This window comes from Eptatretus burgeri, chromosome 3 (genome assembly GCF_056783735.1).
Source record: "Eptatretus burgeri isolate ZD-2024b chromosome 3, Ebu_testis_v1, whole genome shotgun sequence".
In the NCBI taxonomy this organism is placed as follows: domain Eukaryota; kingdom Metazoa; phylum Chordata; class Myxini; order Myxiniformes; family Myxinidae; genus Eptatretus; species Eptatretus burgeri.
Genome location: NC_140963.1, coordinates 64,816,950 through 64,843,430, shown reverse-complemented (window position 1 = coordinate 64,843,430; position 26,481 = coordinate 64,816,950). Strand labels below are relative to the sequence as shown.

General features: G+C 39.2%; 1 protein-coding gene across 1 annotated transcript in view; it reads right to left on the bottom strand.

Annotated features, from left to right (window-relative positions):
* Positions 1-810: 810 nt before the first annotated feature.
* CYTIP (cytohesin 1 interacting protein) overlaps positions 811-26,481 on the bottom strand; it is a 36,102-nt gene continuing 10,431 nt past the window's right edge. The window contains exons 4-8 of the mRNA XM_085873794.1: positions 24,617-24,719; positions 20,047-20,140; positions 8,881-8,947; positions 6,684-6,747; positions 811-2,345 (exon numbers count right to left, since the gene is read on the bottom strand). Coding sequence (XP_085729920.1) covers positions 1,927-2,345; positions 6,684-6,747; positions 8,881-8,947; positions 20,047-20,140; positions 24,617-24,719 — 747 coding nt within the window. The 3' untranslated portion in view covers positions 811-1,926. The remainder of the gene's footprint in view (positions 2,346-6,683; positions 6,748-8,880; positions 8,948-20,046; positions 20,141-24,616; positions 24,720-26,481) is intronic.

Below are 26,481 nucleotides of genomic sequence, written 5' to 3'. Positions count from 1 at the left end.
CCCACAAATTGAGGTGCAACATGGAATCAAGACAATTATATGAATTTCAGAACCTTTTCCTGTATGAATTGAATGCCAGCACCAATATTAAAATAAAAACCAAGAACAATAACAACTAAAATAAAAACCACCTGATAAATAAAAACTAGTTAGTATCAAAAGAGTGAAAATTGGACCTTTTTACTGTCTGTCGCACACGATGTGTTCTCAAAAGCGAACATGTTAGTTTCAATAGAAAATTACTGAAAAATAATGCCACATCATTGCTTGCAATAATTGATTAGTTTGATGGATTGTTAAAAACGAAAAGATTAGTTGGCAATGTTTTCCAGTTGGCAAATAAAGATAAACCAAACAGCATTTATTCTTTACTTTTCCCATGTTTCACACTTGGATACTTTTGGAGCAACGTTTGTAATGCTGCACCAAGAAGTGAGTCACATTCGCTCTCCCAAGACCACCCGCTTGCGGTTGTTTGCCAGAAAGGCAATGTGCAGAAGTGATAAGCTTCATAACCACAAGCTGTGTTTATACTCTTGCATCAACTGTCAGCAGAAACACATTGGCACCAACCCAGCCAGCATACTGACGTTGGCCCAATGTTCCATCCAACCCTTCCAACTCTTGCCAATGTTGAGTCAACGTCAGTGTGCTTGTTGGGAGTGACAATGTGAAAACTATTAAGAAATAGCTAAAAAGTACAAATACCATACAGAGCAGCACAACATTTTTCTGACATTGCTCAAGATACTTCCATTTTAACTTCTCATAATTTTCTGATTATTAAATTGCCAATGCCATCAAAATAAGTGCTATTTTTAAATAAACTTTATTTCCATCTCAATTGCTTTTAAAAGGAAAAATTCAAATGTAAAAAAAAAAAAACATTTGTTTTTAAAAAGTGCATGCAACAATATGGAAAGTGTCTTCCTAAATCATTTATATACATTGCTTCTTAAGGACAATAAAAAAACAAAGAATGATAACTCCATTTTAATGATGCAGAGTACACATTAAAGGCTATAATAGTAGATAATGACCTACTTAACACCATTACTTATCTAATATGGGCTGACAGGTTAGCTCAGATGTTGTGTACTCACATACGAGATATCTGGTCTTGGTTTGACTCCCAATCCGAGTATAAACTGTCAGCTTGACATTTCACACAGCAGGGTGTTGCAACAATGAGCATGCCATCCGTTGGAGAGATGTTATTCTGGGTGTTCAAAATGATAGTATTTGCTAGTTAGTATCAAAATCATCTATTAGATGTCACATGATGTCCTTCTCAAGCGAAGGCCAATGTATGCTGGCATTCCTGCTGCAATGCAATGGAAAGAGTATAGACATTGCATTGGATGCATATTGTATTCCATGGGTTGGTCACTTAGCTGTTTTGCATCAGATTTAAAATGAAGAAGTCATCCTTTTTACTAAATAACCATAGCTGTTGCTTGTAACTCGAATAGTTAAAATAAGCCACAGATGTTCAGTATAACATGTTGTCAATTCAACTGATACTTGCATCCTGTATGACAATAATCACCATCAATTACACCTCAATATTTTTAATTTGATTCTTCAATAAAACTCGAAGCAAAGCTTTCACATTGCTATTGAATACAGAATAGTTTCATAAATGTACACAGAATATAAAATTGGTCACATCAATAAAATCATCCAGAAAATGTACAGTAGACTTTCCAATATTACATTTCACCATATAATCTATTATTGAAGGTTATTGCTGGACCAGAATTCAAAACATACAAAATTAACATTTGCTGAATTATCAAACATTTATTTTATAAAAATGAAGGGAAAGGCCTTCTTAAACCAAAGCTCAACTATTAACCACCCGTGCTTGTGAAGGTTGACATTCTTTGTTGTTGGTCTTAAATGGAAAGAGTTCATAATTTGTTCTCAAAATGGAGTCTGTTCCTCCTCAAGGGTTTTGCTGATACCTGGAATGAAGCGACGAAGACTCTTGCGCAATGTGCCTTTCTTACCCTTACGAGGCAATGTGCTCAAACTGCGGCTTAAACAATCCTCGTCCATCTGTTTCAGGTTGATTTCACTTCGACAGGCACGCATTGAGGATCCTGAAAGTCCATGAATCATCCTATCACTTTTGTTCTTCGAAATAAGTTCGTAAGCCGAGTTGTAAACAGATGTGGTAAATAAACCGTCCAGAGGGTCCTCACTGATAGAAGCACACATGGACACCAAGCTGGTTGTACTCATTGACAGTGAGGAATTGCGGCTCATCCTTGAGAGTCGGGATTCCAGACTGGACAGAAATTGCAACGTTTCAGAAATTAAAGCTTCATCCTTGGCACAATCTATGGAAAACAGGATCAAAAGAAAAAGATGATGCAAAAATAAAATGAAGCTTCAATGCATATCAGATTGACATTATCATGCTCTGTGGAAAACTTCCCTCATAATTGTGAATAATTGTTGCCATTCTGAGTATCTCAGCATCACAAAGCATTAACAAATTTACCAAGTTAGCAACCTTCTCACTATAAACATAACCACCACATCTTTCTTCAAAGTAAAGTCATTTATAAAGAATTTATAAATGCAGCCAATATAAATTTTCAATCCAATTAAATTGATCATGTTCTTTGTATGACATGCCCCACAGTACAGGCTCAGATGCTCACAGAGCATGCATTTTGACCCAAATCATTCACGAACCGGCTGGCCAGGTCTTACATTAAGCTATAGTTGTCTCATGCAGGAATTTGCAAATTTTCAATCTGCCAGTGACAACTTGCTTGCTCTTAGCAAAAGACATCATGCGACCTTCAACAAGCACCAACGACAATGCAAACAGGCAAGCCACCCCTCATATTCATGTGAAGGACAGTGAACATTATAATACAATGTCTGGCCTGTAAAACGCCAGTCCATAAATTGAACCCTGTTTTAACAGCTCAAAGATAAGTGCACTACCTCTGCAGCCTCCTGTTAGACCCAATTAAATCAATCATAAACCACAAATTTTCCTATTTTTTTCAGGTCACTCAAGGCCAAACATGCTGATTCTCTTCTAACTTCAATAAAGAGAAGAAACTCAAACACAAGATCAAGGAAATGCCACAAAATGTACAAATTATGATAAACAATGTTTGGCAAACAGCTCTCGAAATGACTGCAGCTCTCCATTAATATAATCCAGGACCCTGGTGAAACTGGTGTAGATTTTCCTAATGGTTGACACGATAGAATCATACACAAGGTGTGACTACCTGTCGCTTTGCAGATTGGTTTAACCAAAAGACAGCATGTTGTACAATACAAAGTCCAAAGTATTGCATGTCTATCTGTGAATCTCAATAAGGATTTAAAATTAAGTGAAACATGCAATGATATGATATCAAATAACATGTAGTTGTTGTTCTTGCTGCTGGAGTTGTGTCTGTGGTTATTGTTGTTGTTGTTGTTTGTGTGCTCTTCCATGTACTTTTATATTGCTTCAAGAAATATTACTACAGCATACTGTTTAGATAATTATGTGAGCTACTTCCATGCCCTTCTAAAGTGTTCCCTGCTGTTGTAGAATAAATGTTCCCGTTGGAGTGGCTGCCTTAAGCTCGCAATCCTGCTTTTTCTTATTCTTCAATCCAGGAAAGAGGGTTTTTAAAACAGGCACATTTATGATGAAAGGGACACAAATTTTGTTCCAAGTAAATCGATTATTCGATTTCCAATGGTACCATTTTTATTATTCTACAACAGCAGAAATCGTGAAAGGATAGCTCGAGGTTCGGTTTCTTCAATACCCGAAAGACAGACTTTTAAAACAAGCATCTCAGAGATTAAATGAACAAATCTTTGTTCCAAGTAAATAGATTATTACCTTTCCAAACAAGTAAGTCAATCATCAGCTTTGCAATGGTTCCATATTTATTATTCTACGGCAGTAGAAACCCTTGAGAACGAGGACTGAATAAGAACATAATAATAATAATAATAATAATAATAATAATAATACCTCAAGAACGTGGGAATAATTACAGCCGTTAAATAATGATAACAACAAGATAAAAAGACATAAAATGTCAGAGTCCCCGTTGTTTTAGTAATTTTGCTGCAGGAGTTAAAGGGCGAGCCTTTGTTTATTTACAACTAAAATGGTTGCTTATCTATCTTTGATCAGATTGCAAAATAAAGTGAGATGCACCTTTATGCCATCATGTACTGTGCTTGTGGCCAAGCTTGAACAAAATCAGACCATGCTTGTCTGAGAAATGGTTGGAGACACCTTTAAGTAACAAAATGACCGCCAGTTGGCCATTTTGGATCTCGTATTGAAGAAAAAAAATTATGTGTCTATGTAAGCCATCATTTAATATCTGTGTGCCAAGTTTGAACAACATAGGTAAATGCATGGCCGAGAAATGGTTGAGGAGGTGTTCAACATCGGGTAATGGCCACCAGTCAGTCATCTTTGATCATATCACGAAAGAAAAGAATGTACTGAAGTATACCATCATGTGTTGTATGTGTGCCCAGTATGAATAAAATCGGTCCATACATGTCCAAGATATGGTTGCGGATGTACGCACGCATGGAAACAAAAATCAAGACCAAATCCATAAGCCCCTGTTTCGGACTAAGTCCAACAGGGGCAAATAATATTAAAATATGCTGAGTAAAGCTTAAATTGTATATGTCATACTTCTGATGTGAACATTTCAGAAACTTTTCAATTAAAAAAAAAAGCTTTGATTAGACAGTGAAAGGTGTTTCACATGGTACTTCAGCCATGTGATAATTTGCCAATAATTCAATGGATTTTCATTTCATTCACTATTTTCGAAAGAAGAAAAAGAAATTGTGGCCAAAAGCTAAATGAGGTCAACACTGTGTTGTAACAAATTCCCATTTTCTCTCATCAATAACTTCCTGTGCCTGTATGCTAAAACCAGAAAGCAGAATGCTATATAAAGGCAGTGCATGTTGATTTTTTTCAATGTCTAAGTGATCCTAGCACCCTGAAGAAGGATGCATACTTTTTTTAAATGTAAAATTTAGGCTCATTGATGAGCAATATGAGAGAAAGTCAGGTAGGTCAGGTATGGGAGCATGTGCCGGAGCAGCGCATCACTGCATCCACTTTCCGCCGGTACTCTATGGGGTTCTTAAGGGTCTAATGTAATTCATACACATACTCACATTCTGTGCGGACAAACAGAGAGATAAACAAACAAATGGACCCAACATTGCAATACCCTATCATGTGGTGAGAGTAATAATTTGGTCAAAAGGTTCACAGGGTCAAACGTGAAGGTCACAAAATTGTCAATTTTCATTCGATTGACTTTAAATTTGAACAGAATTTGCATATTGGGTCAGTGAATTGGTTCACCAATCAAAAGTCAAAGTCTCTTGTTTTTGAAGTGACAAGGTTGTCAAGTTTACAAAATCATAAATTTTAATATGATTGACTTGAAATTTAAATAGGGTTTACATATTGGGTCACTGAAGCCTATTGTTTTATGTCAAAAGGTCAACTGGTCAAAGTTATATAAAGTCATCAATCTTCATCTGATTGACTTAAAATTTGAACATAATTTGCATATTGTGTTACTGAATTGGTTCACCAATCAAAAGCTCGAAGCCCAGAGGGTGGTGGGAGGACCCAAATTATCTTTGTAAATATGTATGGCATGGCACTGCTCATGGTGGGATAGTGGGGGGGAGGTCATAAAAGTAATACAGTACTTAACTAACAATTCTGGAGGAATTCATCCATAATTACGGGAACATTAACCATCTTTCAGGATGGGTTTTGTCAATTGAGTTGAGTGAAGTAATATGAAAAGGAGAAAAATAATTGGGCTCGAAAGACTGTTGTCAAATATGCACACCACACTGAAAGACTGTTGTATGTTCTAATGCAGTGAGAAAGAAGAATAACATGAAAGTGGAGTTGTATTGCTCATAAAACCTGTGTTGGATGAAATTGATATAGTTTACCGAAAAAGTTTGTCCGATCGAAATGAACAACTGATTCTTCTTAACAGGGGTGTTAAACCAGTGTCCCAAATGCTAGCATGACTGATTTTGGCTATTCACAAAAGGAAATATCAGAGATCAGTAGTCAGAAGTGATCGGGATGGACTGGGAATTTAAACAAGAAGCAAAAGTGGGGAGAAAATGGGGGAGAGGATAGATGTGCTAAGCAAACAAAAATAATTATTTAAAAATAAAAAGTCATGAGTCATTCACACCCCACATGCTCCCTTCTTTCCACTGTCGCCCTGATTCACTCATACCATCTATCAACATTCACCCCCACCCTGCGTAAGCTTCAATCAATATTCTCTTGATTCCACTTATGAAGATGAGTTTTCCATTTGGATTTTGTCTTTGCCCAATATAACTTCTATAAACAGAACATTGTCATGGATGATGATGGTGACATCCTAAGAGACCATTACACTTCCATTGATAACATATCCAAAAATACATTTTTTCTGATTCACATTCTAGAACCATAGATGTTTCATCCTCAATCACGTCAAACACTTATCCTTTGTAATTTCATTTTAACCATCAAATGAAAATTCGTTGATAGTGACCTTTTTCAACTTTCCCTTTAAAATCTTTTTTTTACTTTTCCCACCTAAAATTATCATCCATTCACTATGTTGTTTTTTACTTACCAACCAGTTTTTCTTCTTCAACAAACAGCATTTTGTACTCCATTAATTTTTGTTCAAGTTCATTCTGTGTAATGCATTAGCAAGACTGTCAGTACAATACAATTACTACTAAATAATAATAATAATAATAATAATAATAATATTCAAATTTCATCAAGTAATAATTCCGAGAACTGCTTTGTCAATTGATTATGCGATAAACATGTAAAAATTAAAGCACATAAAGCACAGCTGTCAACACATATTATTTGGAAATCCAATAAGCTAGATTCATTGGTAAATTATGCATTTTTCTTTTCATATCGAATGAAAAATACTTGAGAATGATCAGATCAAGTCATTCAATTAGCTTAAAAAAATTAGTCTTTTGTTTTCCTTTAAAATAAAATCAGTCGTATTTCCAAAGCACTTGTCATATAAAGTGATCTCAATGCACTGTAGTTTCATTTCAAATACACATTTAAAGCAAAAAAATTTTTTTTTTTAATCATTTGAAAAAGCTTTCTATAAAAAATTGACTGAAAGATATTATGACATAATGTGTATTTGTTATCAACATGTAAAACTGACAATGATGAAAGACCATTCCACATAGGCTCAGAAAGGAAGTGGGGGGGGAATTGAAAAAGTAATACAGTATTTTGAGCGAGGAGGAAAAAAAAAAAGCTCAATTGAGCTAAGATCCTCGTCCTCTTAATGATGACGTCATAAAACGAATATGACATCACTTTGATGTATCAGGTTTGCGATAAATTACACTGGTCTGCGTCATTTCAGAGGCCGAGGTTTTCTCAACGGTTCCTACATGTTTTTTGCATGCTGAATTTAGAAATGTATCTCATTTCACTCAATCAGGTCAAGTTTTTATGCAATCTCAATTTTAAGGAAAAAAGAATCAAAATTTTTGTTTTATAAAATTAGCATTTTTTTATTCAAAATCAGACTTACATTGACAGAAAATGGACAAACTATATATAAAATGACGCACAAGTACCATTAATGTGAAATTCAACATTAAAAAGACGAAGGAAAACAGCGACTGCTGGAGCGACTGAAGTTGGGTGTTATCGAAAGTCAGTGGTTCACCCATCACATACAAACTCGAATACAAAACTAAAATCACAAAGTTGCCAGAAACAACGATTTATCTATATTTTTCTGAAATTGAAATGAAAGTAATTGAGAAGGCACTTTCTTCCACATTAAGTGTACTTGTGTGTATTTTTACATATATACGCCAAGTTTCAGGACGTTTCAATGAAAACTGTAGGCTGTGAAACAAAAAAGTCCACAAGAAGAAGATGAAGAACAACAACGTGAGTAAAACTTAGAGATCCTCCACGAGGATCTAAAAAACCCAAAAAGGCAGGAGTGTTGGGGAATGAGGGGGAGGGACTAACTGCTTTTATAAATTCCATTTGAGAATATCTCTGAGGTATGCACACTCACATGTGAGCTGTATAACCTGGGTTCCAATCTCGGCCCGGCTATAAACTGTCACCCTGGTGTTTCAGAACGAAGTTAAACTGCATGTCCCATCTGGTAGCATTATTTGGCCAATGTTAAAGATCCCACGGTCTCCAATGAAAAGAGTAGGCTATCGTGACATGCCAGCCAAATTCCAAAATCTTGCTCTTACCAACAAGGGCACTGCATCAGCGGCACTGCTGCACCCTCAGCAAACGATTTCACCTGCAGTATTTTGATGCACCCAAAAGAAGAAGAAGAAGCAGGATGGTGGGTGCCAAAAAAAAAGAGGAGGTTGGAAGTAGACGAGTTAATGAAAAGGGAGGGAATGGTGATGTGTCAGAAATACCAGAAAAATCCATTCCAATCCATTGGGACCCTACTCTGCACAGAGCGTTGGTGCTGCCTAAGTAGTTTCCTGGGCTGTTGGGCACAATCCTGGATGTGTCACCACTCCGACACAGGATACTCGAATGGCTCAATCATCCCAGCAAACTGGTACTCATTTTGCTGACCTCAGAAGGATAACAGGCTGAGTCAACCCCACCTGGTATTAATTCAACAGCTGAGCAGGATTTGAACTCGGGACCCTGGGATCCCAAGCCTGCCACCCTAACCATTAAGCCAACACCAGGCATACCAGCAAAAGAATGGGGACAAAATTTAATTTTTGCATATTTAATATTATATGTATATTGACTGTAATGTCATGTGTGAAAGGGATTCGTACCTTTAATAACACCATACGATCCTGCAGTTCCATCTTCTTCACAGCGGGGCCAGAGTGAACCTCGAGGCTTTAAAATATCAACAGTATCATAAGATTATTTCAATTAGTTAATTCATTCCTTCACATGCTACATACCACAAACATATAATTTTTATACACGATTGCCTTTTGAAGCTAAGCATATAAAATGGCTCCTCGTTAGTGACAGCAGCATTATTTTGTAATCCATCAATATATTGAAAACATTCAAATAACCCCAATAAAAATAAAATATGGGCCCATGATAGAAACTTCGAAATGAGGCACTTGTTTAATAAGTCAACATGAGGTGGGGAAGGATGGCAAATTTGATCAAATATAAATTTATAATATGAAAAGGAAGGGGAAGGATGAAAGAAACAAACAAGGTTAGGCGATTGTGGAACTTGGAAGAGTGGCGACAGAAGGCAATGTCGGTTGGAAGGGGATCAAATAGGAAAAGGAACTGTTTGGATGAAATTATATCTTCAAGCTGGATAAGAATAGCATATTCTCTATATAAGCATAAAACATTGACATTAAAATACCCAAGTTATTCCGAGCAAGATGGAAAAGCACTACCTTCTAAATAAAGATCTATCGAAAAAAATGAGAAGTTTCACTTGCATTTAAAATCGACAGGGCACAATCACAATTAAATTAGCCCACATTTTGTAGTACGTGCAGTATTTTAAAAACGGTTAAGATAGTTGTTTATGTTAAGCAAATATCAATTACAATTAACTTTCATGGCTCATAATCATTCTGATATTGCAGATTGGCTAATAATGTGCATAAAAAGCTGATTTATGAATTTATTTATGATTTATGAATTCCAAGTGAATTTACATTGACCAAAAATCATAATATGGCTTGATTTATAGTTTCACCAGAATTTTAGCTTATTCTAATGACCTATTGACATGTAGAGAAAAAAAAATGTTGATATGGTTTAAATCGCCATCCTTTTACTCATAGTAGAGTTATTATGTAGTCATTTTCTGACAAGATGGTGAAGAGGTAGTTCACTTGCTTTTAAGCTGTTTAGTCTGGGTTCGATTCTCAGCCCAACTATAAACTGTCGAATGGGTGCTTTGCAGGCAGGGCGTTGCATCACAAAGTATTCCAGCACTCGCATGGATATCAAGCTGCATGTATTGTCGACTATCATTGTAGGTGGATGTTAAGGCCTGGTCACACCTTGACGTTTTAGCCAACGTATGCCGATTTTTGATTTTTTTTCCTAAAACGCTGGCACACGTTCAATACGTTATGGGTAAGTTATGATAACATTGAGAGCACGCTGAAAAACACTGCCATACGTCGTTGTACGTTGGCTTTAAACGTTGTACTTTTTGGTTGTCCTCAAATTTTTTCATGCTTGAAATTTCACGACGTATGCCGGCGTATGACTCACACGTTCCACTACGCTGGCCACAAGTTGTATGCACGGTCTGCGATCGTTGACAGACGTCAACACATGCTACTTGTAAGTTAATCATAAGTTGAGACACGCCGAGGTAATGTTTAGAGTACCCAAAACTTATTTCTAACCTATGATTAACGTGTTGTTGGCACGTTACGCGATCGTTGCCACACATCGACAGACGTTACTTTTAAGTTACTCATAGGCTGAAAGACGTCGGCATAATGGATCGTCCTTGCGTCAGCGTCCACGGCCACGGCCAGGACACTTATTTGCAGCATTCTTCAAACTTTTCTTCGGCATGACGAGGATGTTCATACTTCGATGTCTAGCTTGGCTATGATTCCAATTGTCCATCGGCAGCGTCTATTTAAAATAGTCGAGTTTGAGCGTTTTAACACGTTCAGAAGAAACGCTTCAAATTTCCAAACCCCAGCGTCAAAAAACAAAGGCGAGTGACAGCAATTTAAATCGTTCATTGTAAACAATGAAAATAGCTGAGTGGTACCGTTTAAAAGTCATTGAGTGTAAAAAAAAATCCAATTGTTGAGCACAAGCGTCTACTTTCAATAGTGGAGATGCAGCCATTTAAATCGTTGAGTTTATCATTTAAATCGTTAAATCGTTAAACGCAAGGACGATCCATCATAACCCACACCCTCCCCCTCACACTCACCTACTACTGCCAACATGAACAAAGTACTACTAATACTAATACTGATACTGATACTGTTACTGCTGACATGGACATCGACTCAAAAAGGACTCGAAAACACTGTTGGGTTCCACTTTTATGAACACCATTTTTATATACCAATTCCCAAAACCGCTGGGAACACGTCTTTATATGGCAGTTGTAAGCTAGAAACACGTTAATTTTTTTTTTTTTGTCGACCGGAAGACGTCATTGGAATACGTCTACATTCGTCGATGCGTGTTGGGACTACGTAAAGAATTGGTTCAAAGCACGTCAAACATAAGTTAGAAATAAGTTTCGCGTAAAAAAGACATTACCGCGACGTGTTTCGACTTATGAGTAGCTTATAAGTAGCCTTTGTGGACGTGTGTAAGCGTCCGCATATCGTGTGTACAACTTATCCCCATCGCATGCGGAACTTGTGTCATACGCCGAGTATGTCGTAAAATTTTGAACATGTTTAAAATTTCTTGACGTACTCTACTTACTACGACGTATGATAGCGTACTTTAGCGTTGTACTCACGCATACCAAACTTACTCATACCGTATTTGACGTGCCCCAACGTTTTAGACACATTTTTCTTTGGTCGGCATACGCTGGCAAGATCGCCAAGGTGTGACCGCGATGTTGACACTTCCATTTCTACGGCAGTTATGATTCGAATCGTTGTGCGTCAGCCTTTTAATACGCTACGTCACGACATCGTCGGCGATGCGTGCAACGCGCTATGCCTAAGTTAAGGCCCGGTCACACCTTGACGTTTTAGCCAGCGATGGCAACGTATTAAAATGTATCTTAAACGCTGGCTTACGTTGAACTTTTGATGTTTTTTTTTAAAGATTCGGACGTATTCATAGCGACTTGGTCTTATGTATAATGCATTGGTAACAGACACAGAACGTTTCGTTGTGTTATAGATAACTTATACCAACGAATGCTGAACCTGTTGTCGGCCTACACAACCGATGCCCAACGATAGTCTAACTTAGGCATAGCGCGTTGCACACATCGCCGACGATGTCGTGACGTAGCCTATTAAAAGGCTGACGCACAACGATTCGAATCATAACTGCCGTAGAAATGGAAGTGACAACATCGCGGTCACACCTTGGCGATCTTGCCAGCGTATGCCGACCTAAGAAAAATGTGTCTAAAACGTTGGGGCACGTCAAATACGGTATGAGTAAGTTTGGTATGCATGAGTACAACGTTAAAGTACGCTATCATACGTCGTAGTAAGTAGAGTACGTCAAGAAATTTTAAACATGTTCAAAATTTTACGACGTACTCGGCGTATGACACACGTTCCGCATGCGATGGGGATAAGTTTTACACACGATATGTGGACGCTTACACACGTCCACAAAGGCTACTTATAAGCTACTCATAAGTCGAAACACGTCGCGGTAATGTCTTTTTTACGCGAAACTTATTTCTAACTTATGTTTGACGTGCTTTGAACCAATTCTTTACGTAATCCCAACACACATCGACGTATGTAGACGTATTCCAATGACGTCTTCCGGTCGACAAAAAAAAAAAATTAACGTGTTTCTAGGTTACAACTGCCATATAAAGATGTGTTCCCAGGGGTTTTGGGAATTGGTATATAAAAATGGTGTTCATAAAAGGGGAACCCAACAGTGTTTTCGAGTCCTTTTTGAGTCGATGTCCATGTCAGCAGTAACAGTATCAGTATCAGTATTAGTATTAGTAGTACTTTGTTCATGTTGGCAGTAGTAGGTGAGTGTGAGGGGGAGGGTGTGGGTTATGATGGATCGTCCTTGCGTTTAACGATTTAAATGATAAACTCAACGATTTAAATGGCTGCATCTCCACTATTGAAAGTAGACGCTTGCGCTCAACAATTGGATTTTTTTTTCCACTCAACGACTTTTAAACGGTACCACTCAACTATTTTCATTGTTTACAATGAACGATTTAAATTGCCGTCACTCGCCTTTGTTTTTTGACGCTAGGGTTTTGAAATTTGAAGCGTTTCTTCTGAACGTGTTAAAACGCTCAAACTCGACTATTTTAAATAGACGCTGCCGATGGACAATTGGAATCATAGACAAGCTAGACATCGAAGTGTGAACATCCTCGTCATGCCGAAGAAAAGTTTGAAGAATGCTGCAAATAAGTGTCCTGGCCGTGGCCGTGGACGCTGACGCAAGGCGATCCATTATACCGACGTCTTTCAGCCTATGAGTAACTTAAAAGTAACGTCTGTCGACGTGTGGCAACGATCGCGTAACGTGCCAACAACACATTAATCATAGGTTAAAATAAGTTTCGGGTGCGCTAAACATTACCTCGGCGTGTCTCAACTTATGATTAACTTACAAGTAGCATGTGTTGATGTCTGTCAACGATCGCAGACCGTGCATACAACTTGTGGCCAGCGTAGCGGAACGTGTGAGTCATACGCCGGCACAAGTCGTGAAATTTCAAGCATGAAAAAATTTGAGGACAACCAAAAAGTACAACGTTTAAAGCCAACGTACAACGACGTATGGCAGTGTTTTTCAGCGTGCTCTCAATGTTATCAAAACTTACCCATAACGTATTCAACGTGTGCCAGCGTTTTAGAAAAAAATTCAAAAATCGGCATACGTTGGCTAAAACGTCAAGGTGTGACCGGGCCTTTAGACTATCGTTGGGCATCGGTTGTGTAGGCCAACAACAGGTTCAGCATTCGTTGGTATAAGTTATCTATAACACGACGAAACGTTCTGTGTCCGTTACCAATGCGTTATGCATAAGACCAAGTCGCTATGAATACGTCCGAATCTTTAAAAAAAAAAACATCAAAAGTTCAACGTAAGCCAGCGTTTTAGATACATTTTAATACGTTGCCATCGCTGGCTAAAACGTCAAGGTGTGACCGGGCTTTTAAATAGCCAATGGTCTCTTTCATAAAGGGTCAGCCAGTTAGCACTGGCACCCTGAGCAAATTCCAAATCTGCCAACTTCAGCCTGAGGCAGCTGGTTCAGGAAAGCCTTTAGCCAAAAAGTTTCCTCTGTAAACCTCACAAGAAGGTTTAGGCTGTTAAAGCACTAGTAGTAGTAGTTGTATCAGTAGTAGTCGTTTCTCCACATATCAAAATCAACATTGATCAGCCTTATAATAAAACACACAATTATGTGTCTGTCTTTCTGTGTATTTTGGACTGTAATACATTTGATCGTTACTTATCCAATCTCAACCAAACTTGACAAGAGGAAAGAAGGTCAAACTATGGAGGTTGTACTGGCTTCATTTGCACCCCCTGACCAAGGAGGGGTTTTCCTCCTTGGGCAAAATCCGTGTTAAGGTGTATATCCATGTTAACATAGCTAATCATGGCATTTTTCCATGGCCACTTCTCATCAAAAAAGTAACCAGAATGGCACTCGGGAGAGCGCATACCTCCGCCAGGCTGAACAGTTTATGTTTTGTATTCCACTGATAGGCTGGATCTGTTGACCTGAACCAAAATCTATATGGCTTGTTCTTCTCATCTAACTCATCCACCAAGTTTTGTCATAATCAAACCACAACTTTTTGTGATGTTGTACCATATGTTGTTTTCTAGCCCTTTTCTCAATGGTGAAGAATCAGTTATAAAAAATAAAATAATTCTCGCATTTGGATCGGATTCGGATCTTCACTAAAATCAAATCATTTCATCCTTGTAATATACCCAACCTCTTCACGAAATTTCTTCCGAATTCGTCCAGAACTTTTTGAGATATCCTGTTTACAAACAGACAAACAGACAGACAGACAGGACATAGATGAAAACATAACCTCCGTCCACCTTCCGTGGCAGAGGTAATAAAACTAATGATAACAGCATGGTATTAATGGTATTATAAAACAACATGAATTTCGTGGAGAAGGTCCTCCATAGGGGGCTGAAATAAGTTCTGCATGGACAGAAAATTTCCCTCTCATCACCCTACTTCCCACTTGAACAAATAGATATGGTCATCTATTTGCACGATGAGGATGCATGTTGAGCATTAAACAAACTATTGTTACAGTTTTAAGGAGTCCCAAAGCAATCCTCACAAAGTTAAAGCTAGTTATTTCATAGTGCTGTACGCTGTTTAACATCCATGTTGATAGGTCTGCATTGCGATTGTGGAGCTAGCAATCCCATGCGCGTCATTTTCGTATTCTACACTCTTTTCTACAAGACATTTCCGGCATTCTATGTCTCCCAAACACATGCATCACAGACAGGTTAATGGGTGTCAGGAATTTCCTGTTGGTCAAGATGCATGCAGCAATAGTGGTGTGGCACTTGCTTCCTGATATCCACTGCAGTAATGGGGTCTGATCTCAACTTGATATCCTATAGTGTCATTGGTCCAATTATATGACCATGCAGTCTGGCCCTTCGGGGTTGGAGAGTGTGTGTTTATTGTGACCATGCACTTCAGCCATCGGGTTGAGGTGCATGTTTAGTTCAAGTTTCCTTTACCTTCTTTATCACAACTCTGCTACCGGACCGGACGGCATCAGCTCACGTATTCAAAAAATTGCTCTGCTGCTCTTACACATCCTCTCTCTGCCCTTTTTACCATTATTTGTGCTATGCCATCTTTCATCTGCTTGGAAATCCACCAACATGACTACACGCACTAAAAAAAAGGAGCAAAAACTGATCCCCTCACCTGCAGACCCATCAACTTACTTCCAATCATCAGCAAGGTCATGGAATTGATCATGGCCGTTGATATTAAATCCTTCCTTTTCTCCACCAACCTGATCTCAGATCACCAATTTTGTTTCAGATCAGGTTACTCCACCATGGGCATGCTGCTTCTACTCTCCCAACAATGGATGGAGGCCCGCAATGTCAGACATGAGATCAGGGCCATCTCTCTGAACATATCTCATGCTTTTGATACACTCTGGCATCCCACCTTGCTCTCCAAACTGTCTGCCTATGACATCCAAGGCCACACGTGGCTTACTGACTTCCTTGACTCTCATAGCCATGTGGCGCTCAACAGAATCCTTTCATCTACTTTCCCTGCAGTGTTCTGGGCCCAGTCATATTACTGATCTTCATCAATGATCTCTTTAACTCTATGGAAAATCCTCCTTATATATTTTCTGAGGACTGCTATCCTCTACCCTCAAAATTCAAATCCTTCAGAATGGCAGGCAGCGGAGCCAATGTGTAGCTCTCAACAGAATCCTTTCATCTCCTCTCCCTGTCATGGGTGGTGTGCCCCAAGGCAGGATTCTGGGCCCAGCCCTTTTCCTCAACTTCATCAATGATCAATGATCTATCTACTTTTGAGAGGATTCAATCATTCAAACTCCTGGGTCTCACCATCAGCCATGTTCTTTCACGGGCAAACCACATTTCAAAATTGTCCAGAAAAGCTAGCCACCAAATAGGCATGCTCCGTCATACAAAGTCCTTCCTTTGCACACCAAAACTCCTATCCACCTACGAGGCCTTAATCTGCAGCTTGATGGAGTACTGCTCTCCCCTCTGGGCTGGCACCACGACCTCACATCTTGCTCAGCTTGATGCAGTGGAAACCAAGGCATTCAGGATCATTGGAATCTCCCACGCTGAAGCCGAGTCTATGGGTCTATCACTTCACCATCACAGACTGGTCTGTGGTCCCATTGTCTTATACTGCCTCCATCTGGTTTTGCACCCTCTGCTCTTTCCATGCTTTGTCCTACCCCCCAGGTTTCTGCAGGGCTCACATAGTCCACCATCAACCCTCTTCTGGTGAAGCTACCTAAATCCAGGATCACTGCTCACCTCTACTCATTTCTTTCTTCTTCTTTTTTTGCACCTGTGGAACAAACTTCCACATCCACTTCAATCTCATTCTTCCATCCAGGTCTTCAAGAAAGCTGTTCACCACTATCTCAGGTAGTCCCTAATCCTAAACCATGATATTTTCTCCCTTCGTTAACCCACCAAATCCCTCTTTCTTCAAATTTTCCAGTTTTCCATCCTTAGAGTTTCCTTCTGTATCTAATTTGTCCATCCCATGCATGCGTGTTTTGCATCCTGTTTTTGTCTGCTACGTCCTGATCTGTTCAGTTCTGGCTCTTCCATGAACCTCGACTTTATATATACGTTTTTAAAGGCTTTCAGCAAAAGTGTTAAGATATGTGCATTTGATTAACCAAGGGTGTCTGTCTGTCTGTCTGTCTATGGGTTATAAGCACTGCCTATTCTACAGGCATGTCCTCCAGACATCCAGAAATCACCACCATCTTTTTTCTCCCAATGTAGCTCAGATTGTTATAAAGACCTTATGTACATTTGAAAACTGAACACATCTTCCATCATTAAATGAAGATACCATTTTGAGGGAGAAAAAGTAACATTTTGATTACAACTCAAACGAGGTAATGCATGTTTTGTCTGCAGCGATCGCGGCAGCTGTCTAATATACACCGCCCAATGAAGGTATGTTAATTCTCATATTATTCAGAGGAAAGAAAATTGTGATATTTTATTTAAAAAAATAAAATAAAACTTTGTGGGACGTCAAACGTATTTACTTTCTGTCTGCAGGACAGTGACGTGTCGCTTATAACTCAATGTTTTCTTCCTAGAATTTGCAATGACTGTTACAAGCAAAAATATCCTGTGTTTGCTTCTCTGCGAAGTATGAAAAAAAGACGTCCCGACACATGATGTCATCACGCAGCGATGTCTGAAATGGCAGGAATGCACAAATAATTGGAACCTTTTTTTTTATAACATCCCAAAACTCATGGAAAAATGATATGATAGAGGATAGAAAGTTTATTTGCTGATTACTATGAGAGGGATTACTAAGAAGGAGAAGAGGGGGAAATATCATGGAAATAAGGCATTTTCATGGGAGGTGTCTCACTGTCTCCTAATCTAATATATAAAGCTGAGTTTGTGTCTGTGGGTGGAAGTGTGGGTCTGAACAAGGTACGTTTTCATTACAACGAAAATACTCATGAATAATATTTGAAGTGTTGAATTTTTATTTTTTAAAGACCTTTTGTCCGTGTTTTGTATGTACGTTGAGATGTCCAGTGGTGTGTTGTTACCAAGCAGCGAGCCAGCACTTGCCAAACCAGCTGTTCACTACCAACAGTTTCTAATGGAATGCTTGCTTGAGTGTTTAAGCCACTTAGCAACTAAGCACATCCCAGATTCATGACTTTGCGATGAGGATAAACTTATTTAGCATCATTATTTCAGCCATATCAATGAATTTGTCCTTCAAGGGGTGAGGTGGGAGGAGGCAGTGGAAGGGGTGGGTGGGAAGTGGGACCCAATGTTACCCGGCAACGCTGGGTACCCCTGCTAGTATATATAGGACCAGTCAAATGTTTGGACACACCTACTCATTCAAGGGTTTTTCTTTATTTTTCTATTCTCTACATTGTCAAATAATAGTGGACATCAAAACTATGAAATAACATATGGAATTATGTCATAACCAAAAAAAAGTGTTAAACAAATTAAAATATATTTTAGATTTTAGATTCTTCAAAGTAGTCACCCTTTGCCTGATGACAGCTTTTCACACTCATGGCATTCTCTCAACCAGCTTCATGAGGTTGAGTAACCTCATGATTACATCCAGATTACATCCAGACTTGATTATTTCTTCAAATTTTCATTGCCCAGTGCACATTCTCCAAATGACAGTCTTGGCAGCCACCTCAAGTTTTGATAGCATTTACAAAAGAGTTTAGGACGATAACAATTCTGGAACATTTGTGTCATTTTTGTTGCATGTAGCACCCAGAGTGAAAATCACGCACTGTTTCCACCCACAGGTAGAGATATGCAGCATAAAATAGGGTTTTAGAAGCCCATTCCACATCAGCTCAAGAGTTAATTTGATTTGGCCTACTTTTTGTGTTCAACCTTTTTCACAAAAAAGGTTCTTCCAACCAAAGTTGCTGCTCGGTTCTACTGACCCAATTTTGAAACAAAAAGGAAGGTGCAGACCTCCATTCAGGGGACATTTCATCCACAAAATCTGGAATTCCTCAGGACCATAGGAAAACCTTTTTGCGAATAGTCATAGATAATACCAACCACTCCAGACTTACCCCCCAGACTTAGAGTGGACCCTGTACAATGTATATCTGATATGGAAAGGGGACAAAACAGCTCTGCCACTCGTTCATGAAAATGTACGACAGACACGTCATCAAATTCTATATACATCAGATGCACATCCTGACTGTTATGGCAAAGCAGCGCCACGGATTATATCTCACAAGATAAAACCACATAATCCGCAAAGAACAGGACTATGTGTTGGACTCTGTCCAATAGAGATCGGGGGAGTGCTCATCACACCCCACATGTTTCGATTATAGTGTGTGTGTGTGTGTGTGTGTGTGTGTGTGTGTGTGTGTGTGTGTGTGTGTGTGTGTGTGTGTGTGTGTGTGTGTGTGTGTGTGTGTGTGTGTGTGTGTGTGTGTGTGTGTGTGTGTGTGTGTGTGTGTGTGTGTGTGTGGGGGGGGGTATCGACACTGGTATAAATCATTTGTAGTCCCAGATTAATTCCATTTACTGGACTTGTGGCTGTGGTTGCCATTGCAACATGCCATTTTCACAAAATTCTCAAGGGTGTCATCTGGGCACCACTGTTTAATTTTCTACATGGTCCGTAGATACCAGGTCAAGAAAAGAATAACATTGTGGGAACTCCAATGTAAGGTGAGGCAAAAATAAATTGACTGTGGGACTACAATTCAACAAACCATTCTCAATCAACGTTGCCATCCATGCTAAGTCAAAATGTTACACTGATGGATGGATGTTAACAATGTTCTAAATATTGGTTCACACTGAAAGCAAGACTTTAGTTTTCTAACCTATAATGACGTTTTCTCTAACTGCTTCTTCTCCAAATGACAGTCTTGGCAGCCACCTCAAGTTTTGATAGCATTTACAAAAGAGTTTAGGACGATAACAATTCTGGAACATTTGTGTCATTCTGAGTGTTGTGTTAATTTTAAAACATGGAAGTACAACACTTAACGTACCAGACTGAATCTCCAGATGAACGAACCATTTCAACAATTTCCTTGTGATTTGAGTGCTTCACATCCTCGTTGTTGACTTTGACGATTCTCTCACCTAAAGCAAAGAATGCAAAGTTATCTTGTAAAGTCGAAATGGGCCTTCTGAAAAAAAAGCTTTGGACAGAAATTATATTGTGCCTGAAAAGTGTGGAGGGATAAGTGGAGGGTAGGATAACAGAGGGAAACAAACAAACAAAAAAAAAAACAAGGATAGAAAACAAAAGTGCATAGGATGTACACTGCTGATCTATCCATCCATTGGGACCATACTCTGTGCAGAGCAATGGTGCTGCCTTAGCAGTCTCCTTGGCTACTGGACACAATCCTGGACAGGTCACCGCTCCAACACAGGATACCAGCAAGCTGGCACTCATTTTGCCAACCTCAGAAGGATGAAGGATGACCTGGTATTAATTCAACAGCCAAGTGGGATTTGAACTCAGGATCCTAGGATCCAAGCCCACCACCCTAACCATTAAGCCAACACCAGGCATACACTGCTGATGAAGGAACACCAAGTAAACAAAATGAGTTTGTAAATGCTTTGTGCAGAACACATTTCCTCTTGGAGGCGATTCCAAACTCATCAAGATACTGACATAAGAAATTTCCAAAACATCACAAATTCTGTTCATGTTATCAAAGTTGAAAGACATTTCAAGATATGGCACTCAAGTAAATATTGTTGGTGATTCGTGGCACTTTTCTTTAATGTAAACAAGTCCCAAAGGATAGTGCAGAAGAAGCAAACTTCAGAGTGAGCTGTCTAACTACCTGTGTTCGATTTCCGACCTGCATATAAACTGTCCGATTGGCACTTTGTAAAGGCAGGATGTTGCATAACAAAGTGTGCCGTTCCTCAGATAGATGCTAAGCTGGATGTCCCATCAACTAGCGTTAGATGGTGGTCATTAAAGACACCATTGTGTCCTTCCTGATGACTTATTGCCAGCAGCTTGAAGAAATTCCAAATTCTGCCACCTTCATTTGAAGGTCAGGCCTGGCCAGCAGGCTTTGGAATTTGGCAAAAAAAACCTTCTTCAGCTGACCCTACAAGATTATAATTATTTATTGGGGTCGTTAAATTTGAGCCAGTAGTAGTAGTATCTGCTGTATATACACTGAATAAAATGTACATATTAAGCTCGCAGTTAATTATTTTGTTTCAGGACTTTGAAAATAAATTCCTGCAAAAAAATATAAAAAAACAAATTCCACCGAATTGCCTAATTGTATCTTGCATTCCATTCTGTTATTAGAAACATATTTTGTGTTTGGTCCCATTTTGTGAAAAACTACTCTGGAAGTGTGGTATTTAACCGAGACAAAACTCCGCATCACACTTTATACAGGGGAAGAGTTTGCATATGTGTAGGGGGGTGGGAAGTTGGGGAGGGTGATTAATGGTGATAATGATGGGAATCATGCAACGACGAGAGAGGGGTCACAATTTCTACCATAATTGCATATGTAACTAGAAGGGCACTCGGTAGAGTGCACACCTCTGCCCCACAATGCCTGATCCATGAGAACATATTGGGCCCAATACGTTTTTGAAATATCATACTATACATCATTTTTGGCCCTATTTTAGAAGGGTGAAGAATCACTTTAAAAATTAAATAATTCCCGTATCCAGATCTGGATTTGAATCTTCACCAAGATCGAATAAATTCGTCCGTGCCGCACACCCAACCTGCCCACCATGTTTCGTCCAAATCGATCCACAACTTTTTGAGATATCCTGTTGTATATCGGTTTAGCCATATCTCTCAATGGTGAAAAATCACTGAAAAATGTATGAGATTCAGATTTGGACTCCTCCAAAATTGAACCAATTATTCCTAGTCACACACCAACATGTCAACATTTTGGCCAATGTTTTCCTCAAAATTAATAGGTGCTTGAATTCAATGACTTGACAAAAATGCTCTTCAAATTTCAAGTCAATTGGATGAAAATTGAGGATTTTAGAAAATTCGGCCTGCATTGGCCTATGTTTACCTCAAAATTCGTTGGTGATTGAATTAATTGACCTGATATGCAAATGCCCTTCAAATTTCAAATTAATTGGATTAAAATTGAGGATTTTCGAAATTTGACCCCAATTGGCCTTCTGGTCTATATTGACCTTTTCCCCTATGGTAAGGACAAAATTAGTAGGTGGTTGAATTCAGTGAAATGATATGTAAATTCTCTTCAAATTTCTATCAATCAGATGAAAACTGGGGATTTTAGAAATTTAGCCCAATTTGGCCCAAATTGGCCTTTTGGCCAATATTGATCACAAAATTATTAGATGTTTGAATTCCGTGACCTGATAGACAAATGGTCTTCAAATTTCAAGTCAATCGGAAGTAAATTGACAATTTTAGAAATTTGGCCTACAGTATTTTGTGTTGACCGTATGGCCTATGTTGTCCTTTTGACCGATGATAACCTCAAAATAGATGGTTGAATTAAATGACCTGATTTGCAATCCTGTTCAAATTTCAAGTCAATCAGATGAAATTTGAGGATTTTCGAAAATTTGGCCTGCATTGGCCTATGTCAACCTTTTGGGCTATGTTTACCTCAAAATTCGTTGGTGATTGAATTAATTGACCTGATATGCAAATGCCCTTAAAATTTCAAGTTAATTGGATTAAAATTGAGGATTTTCGAAATTTGACCCTAATTGGCCTTCTGGTCGATGTTGACCTTTTCCCCTATGGTAACAACAAAATTAGTAGGTGGTTGAATTCAGTGAAATGATATGTAAATTATCTTCAAATTTCTATCAATCAGATGAAAACTGGGGATTTTAGAAATTTAGCCCATGTTGACCTCAAAATTAATAGGTGGTTGAATAGGTGGTTGAGTTCAGTGACCTCATAAGCAAATGGTCTTCAAATTTCAAGTCAATTGGATGAAAGTTGAGGATGTCATAAAATTTGGCCTATGTTGACCTTTTGGTCTATGTTTAACCTCAAAATCAATAGGTATTTAAATTCAGCGACCGGACATAAAAATGCTCTTGAAATTTCAAGTCAATCAGATGAAATTTGAGGATTTTAGAAAATTTGGCTCAAATTGACCTATTTTGACCTTTGTTTACCTCAAAATTAATAGGTGGGTGGAATCAGCAACCTGACATGAAAATGCTCTTCAACCTTCTATCAATCAGATGAAAACTGGGGATTTTAGAAATTTAGCCCAATTTGGCCCAAATTGGCCTTTTGGCCAATATTGATCTCAAAATTATTAGATGTTTGAATTCCGTGACCTGATAGACAAATGGTCTTCAAATTTCAAGTCAATCGGAAGAAAATTGACAATTTTAGAAACAATTTTAAAAATTTGGCCTACAGTATTTTGTGTTGACCTTATGGCCTATGTTGACCTTTTGACCGACGATAACCTCAAAATAATAGATGGTTGAATTCAATGACCTGATTTGCAATCCTGTTCAAATTTCAAGTCAATCGGATGAAATTTTAGGATTTTAGAAAATTTGCCTCAAATTGGCAGATTGGCCTATTTTTACCTTTTGACTGATATTTACCTCAAAATTAATAGGTGTTTGGAATCAGCAACCCCACATGAAAATGCTCTTCAGATGTCAAGTCAATCGGATGAAATTTGAGGATTTTAGAAAGTGTCGCTCAAATTGACCTATTGGCCGATGTAGACCTTTTCCGTCGACCAAATTTTACGAAACTTCAATGCGGGACCATTTCAGGGTCGGCAGCATTAATCTCTGAAAATTTCAGAACAGTCGGTTGAGCATTTTGGGCTGGAGGCAAGCAGACAGTCAAACAAACACACATGTCAAAAATTTTTTTCCAAGTAACAAACAGACAGACGGACAGAAAGGGGTGAAAACAATCTCCTGCATCTTTGGTTGAGGAGGTAAAAAGTATATGGCACCTTTTTTAAATTATACCAACATCTACTGATCCATAGTCATAATTCCTGTTGATATAAATTATATAACTAGCACTGGGAAGAGTGCATACCTCCAGCAGGCTGACAGTTTACGTTTTGTATCCCACCGATAGGCCGGATCTGGATCTGGATCTGGATCTGGACCAAAATCTAATCGGCTTGGTCTTATCACCTGACCAGCTCATCCACTGTTTTGTCATAACTCGTTTTGGCCGCATCTATCAATGGTGAAGAATCACTTAAAAAAAAATTTAATTCTAGTATCCGGATTCAGAACCAGACCTACACCAAAATCTAATTAATTTGTCATCGTCACACACCCAACCAAGTTTTGTCCGAATCCATTCACAACGTTTGGAGATATCCTGCTCACAGACAAACAGATAGACTGGGATGAAAACAACCTCGATCCACCTTTGGTGGTGGAAGTAATTAGGAATTCCTGCATTAGATGGGAGGAAGCATGAACATATAGAAAAGGCATGAGGGGCAAAAATGATCATTACTTGTGCCTTGAATATCCGCAACATCCATACAACATCAACAATGGTTAAAATACACTCGACACAGAAGCACAATTCAATTATAGATGCCAAAGAAGTACCTTTTTTTAATGCCGCCTTTGCAGCCGATGAATTTTCCCTGATGCAAGAAACATAGGAATACATTTCTACGTGGACAGAAGCACCTTTAAGTTGCCTGCAAGTCTGAAAAAGACATTTTTTTAAGATTCAACATCAACAAACAAATGAACACGTAACAGTTAGATGCAGCAAAAGCATTACACCTTTCCAGTCCTGGGGTTTAAACACCATGATGCACTTATCAGATCAGAAGGGCAATATTATGGTTTAGTGTTATGCCCAACCACAAACCCACCTCCTGGTTGGTGAGGCAGGAAAGCAGAGGTAATGTTCTCAAGTGGCAGATAGACATTACTGCTCACAGATCGTGCAGTCATGGCTGTTAGGGAAAGCAACTGTGCTATACCGAGCTAAAAGGTATTAACAAGATGTGAGATATATATATATATATATATATATATATATATATATATATATATATATATATATATATATATATATATATATATATATATATATATATATATATATATATATTGTTGCAGGTCGGGGTCCAGTAGAGAGAACGACCACTAGGTGGGGGAAGTTACGTCGTCTCCCACCAGACTCCCAGAATTGTAGGCCATCGCTCACGGATAATTCCATGATGCGACGGATCGCTGAACCGACCGTGGACGCCAACACCTCCACCGCATGGTGTAGAGTCTTTTTGTCTAGAATCAATTTACCTAATTAACCATGTGGTTTCGACTACCGGGAAACATTACGCCTCGCCTGAACCGGATCACTCTACGAACTACCAACTACCTTTCCGGTTCGGATGCAGCCGAGCGGACCTGCCAAGAACGTACCGGCAAGAATGAACAGATTATCGGGGATAAAGACCTGGCTAAACTCGGATCCGAACCATGCTGGACCAATGAAGGAAAAGACAAAAACCAACTGGGAACATTTCTACAATAATTTATTTACAATCAACTTACAAAAGAAAGACACAGAGCAGACTTATCGCGAGAATACAGGCAAGACTTACAATGATCAAAGCACTTATACAGTACTACTTACGAGACAGCGCCACACACTCAGACTAAATAAACCTCGATGAATGGCAAGGACTTTTGTAGCCAGGGAGGGAGTGAGCTGAGGTCGCAGTTCTTTTGGTACCTGAGTTTCGGGGAAAGGGATGCTCTGTGGTGTGGCACCTGACAATGGTCGCGCAGCTCGGCCCACAGCCGCACGTGTGGAGTTCGTGTGTGTGTGCGGAGGAGCCCGGGTGGAGAGCGTGGAGTCCAAGGTATGAATGGGGCTTGAAAGTGTGAAAGAGCAGGTGGAGTTCCCAACGCTTGATGTCGTAGGGTAGACCAGTCACAAACAGTGTGCGAACCTTTCTTGGCTCCGTGATGTGGGATCCAAGGCACCCAGGATCATTGGGTATCTCCCACGATGAGGCCGAGTCCCTGGGTCTCTCACTCTCAACGAACTCTCCGACTCGCCCACACCCTCTTAAGTCGACTCACTTTCCAGCTCACCCTCTCTGAACGAACGGCCCCCAAAAAGAACCCCAGACTGAGAATGGTGTCGTAATTTATAGATCCCCAAGGTCAGGGCGGGGCTTTGATGAAGCGGACGTCACTGTCCGCCCTGGTTGGCCAGGGCTTCCATGGGGTCCGCCCTTTCTGGGCGGAGTTTCGGCCATGCTGGGAAGCCCGCCCACTCCACGCGTGTCCAGACTCGCCAAAAAGGTACTGCACAAAGATTTTGCCTCGGAAAGCGAGAATAAGTTAATGCACAAACATTTTGCCTCAGAATTCGAGAGGAAGATACTGTGGTTCAAAATAAAAGGGGAGAAGTGATTTATAAACCGAACTAAAAGCCATCACAACGC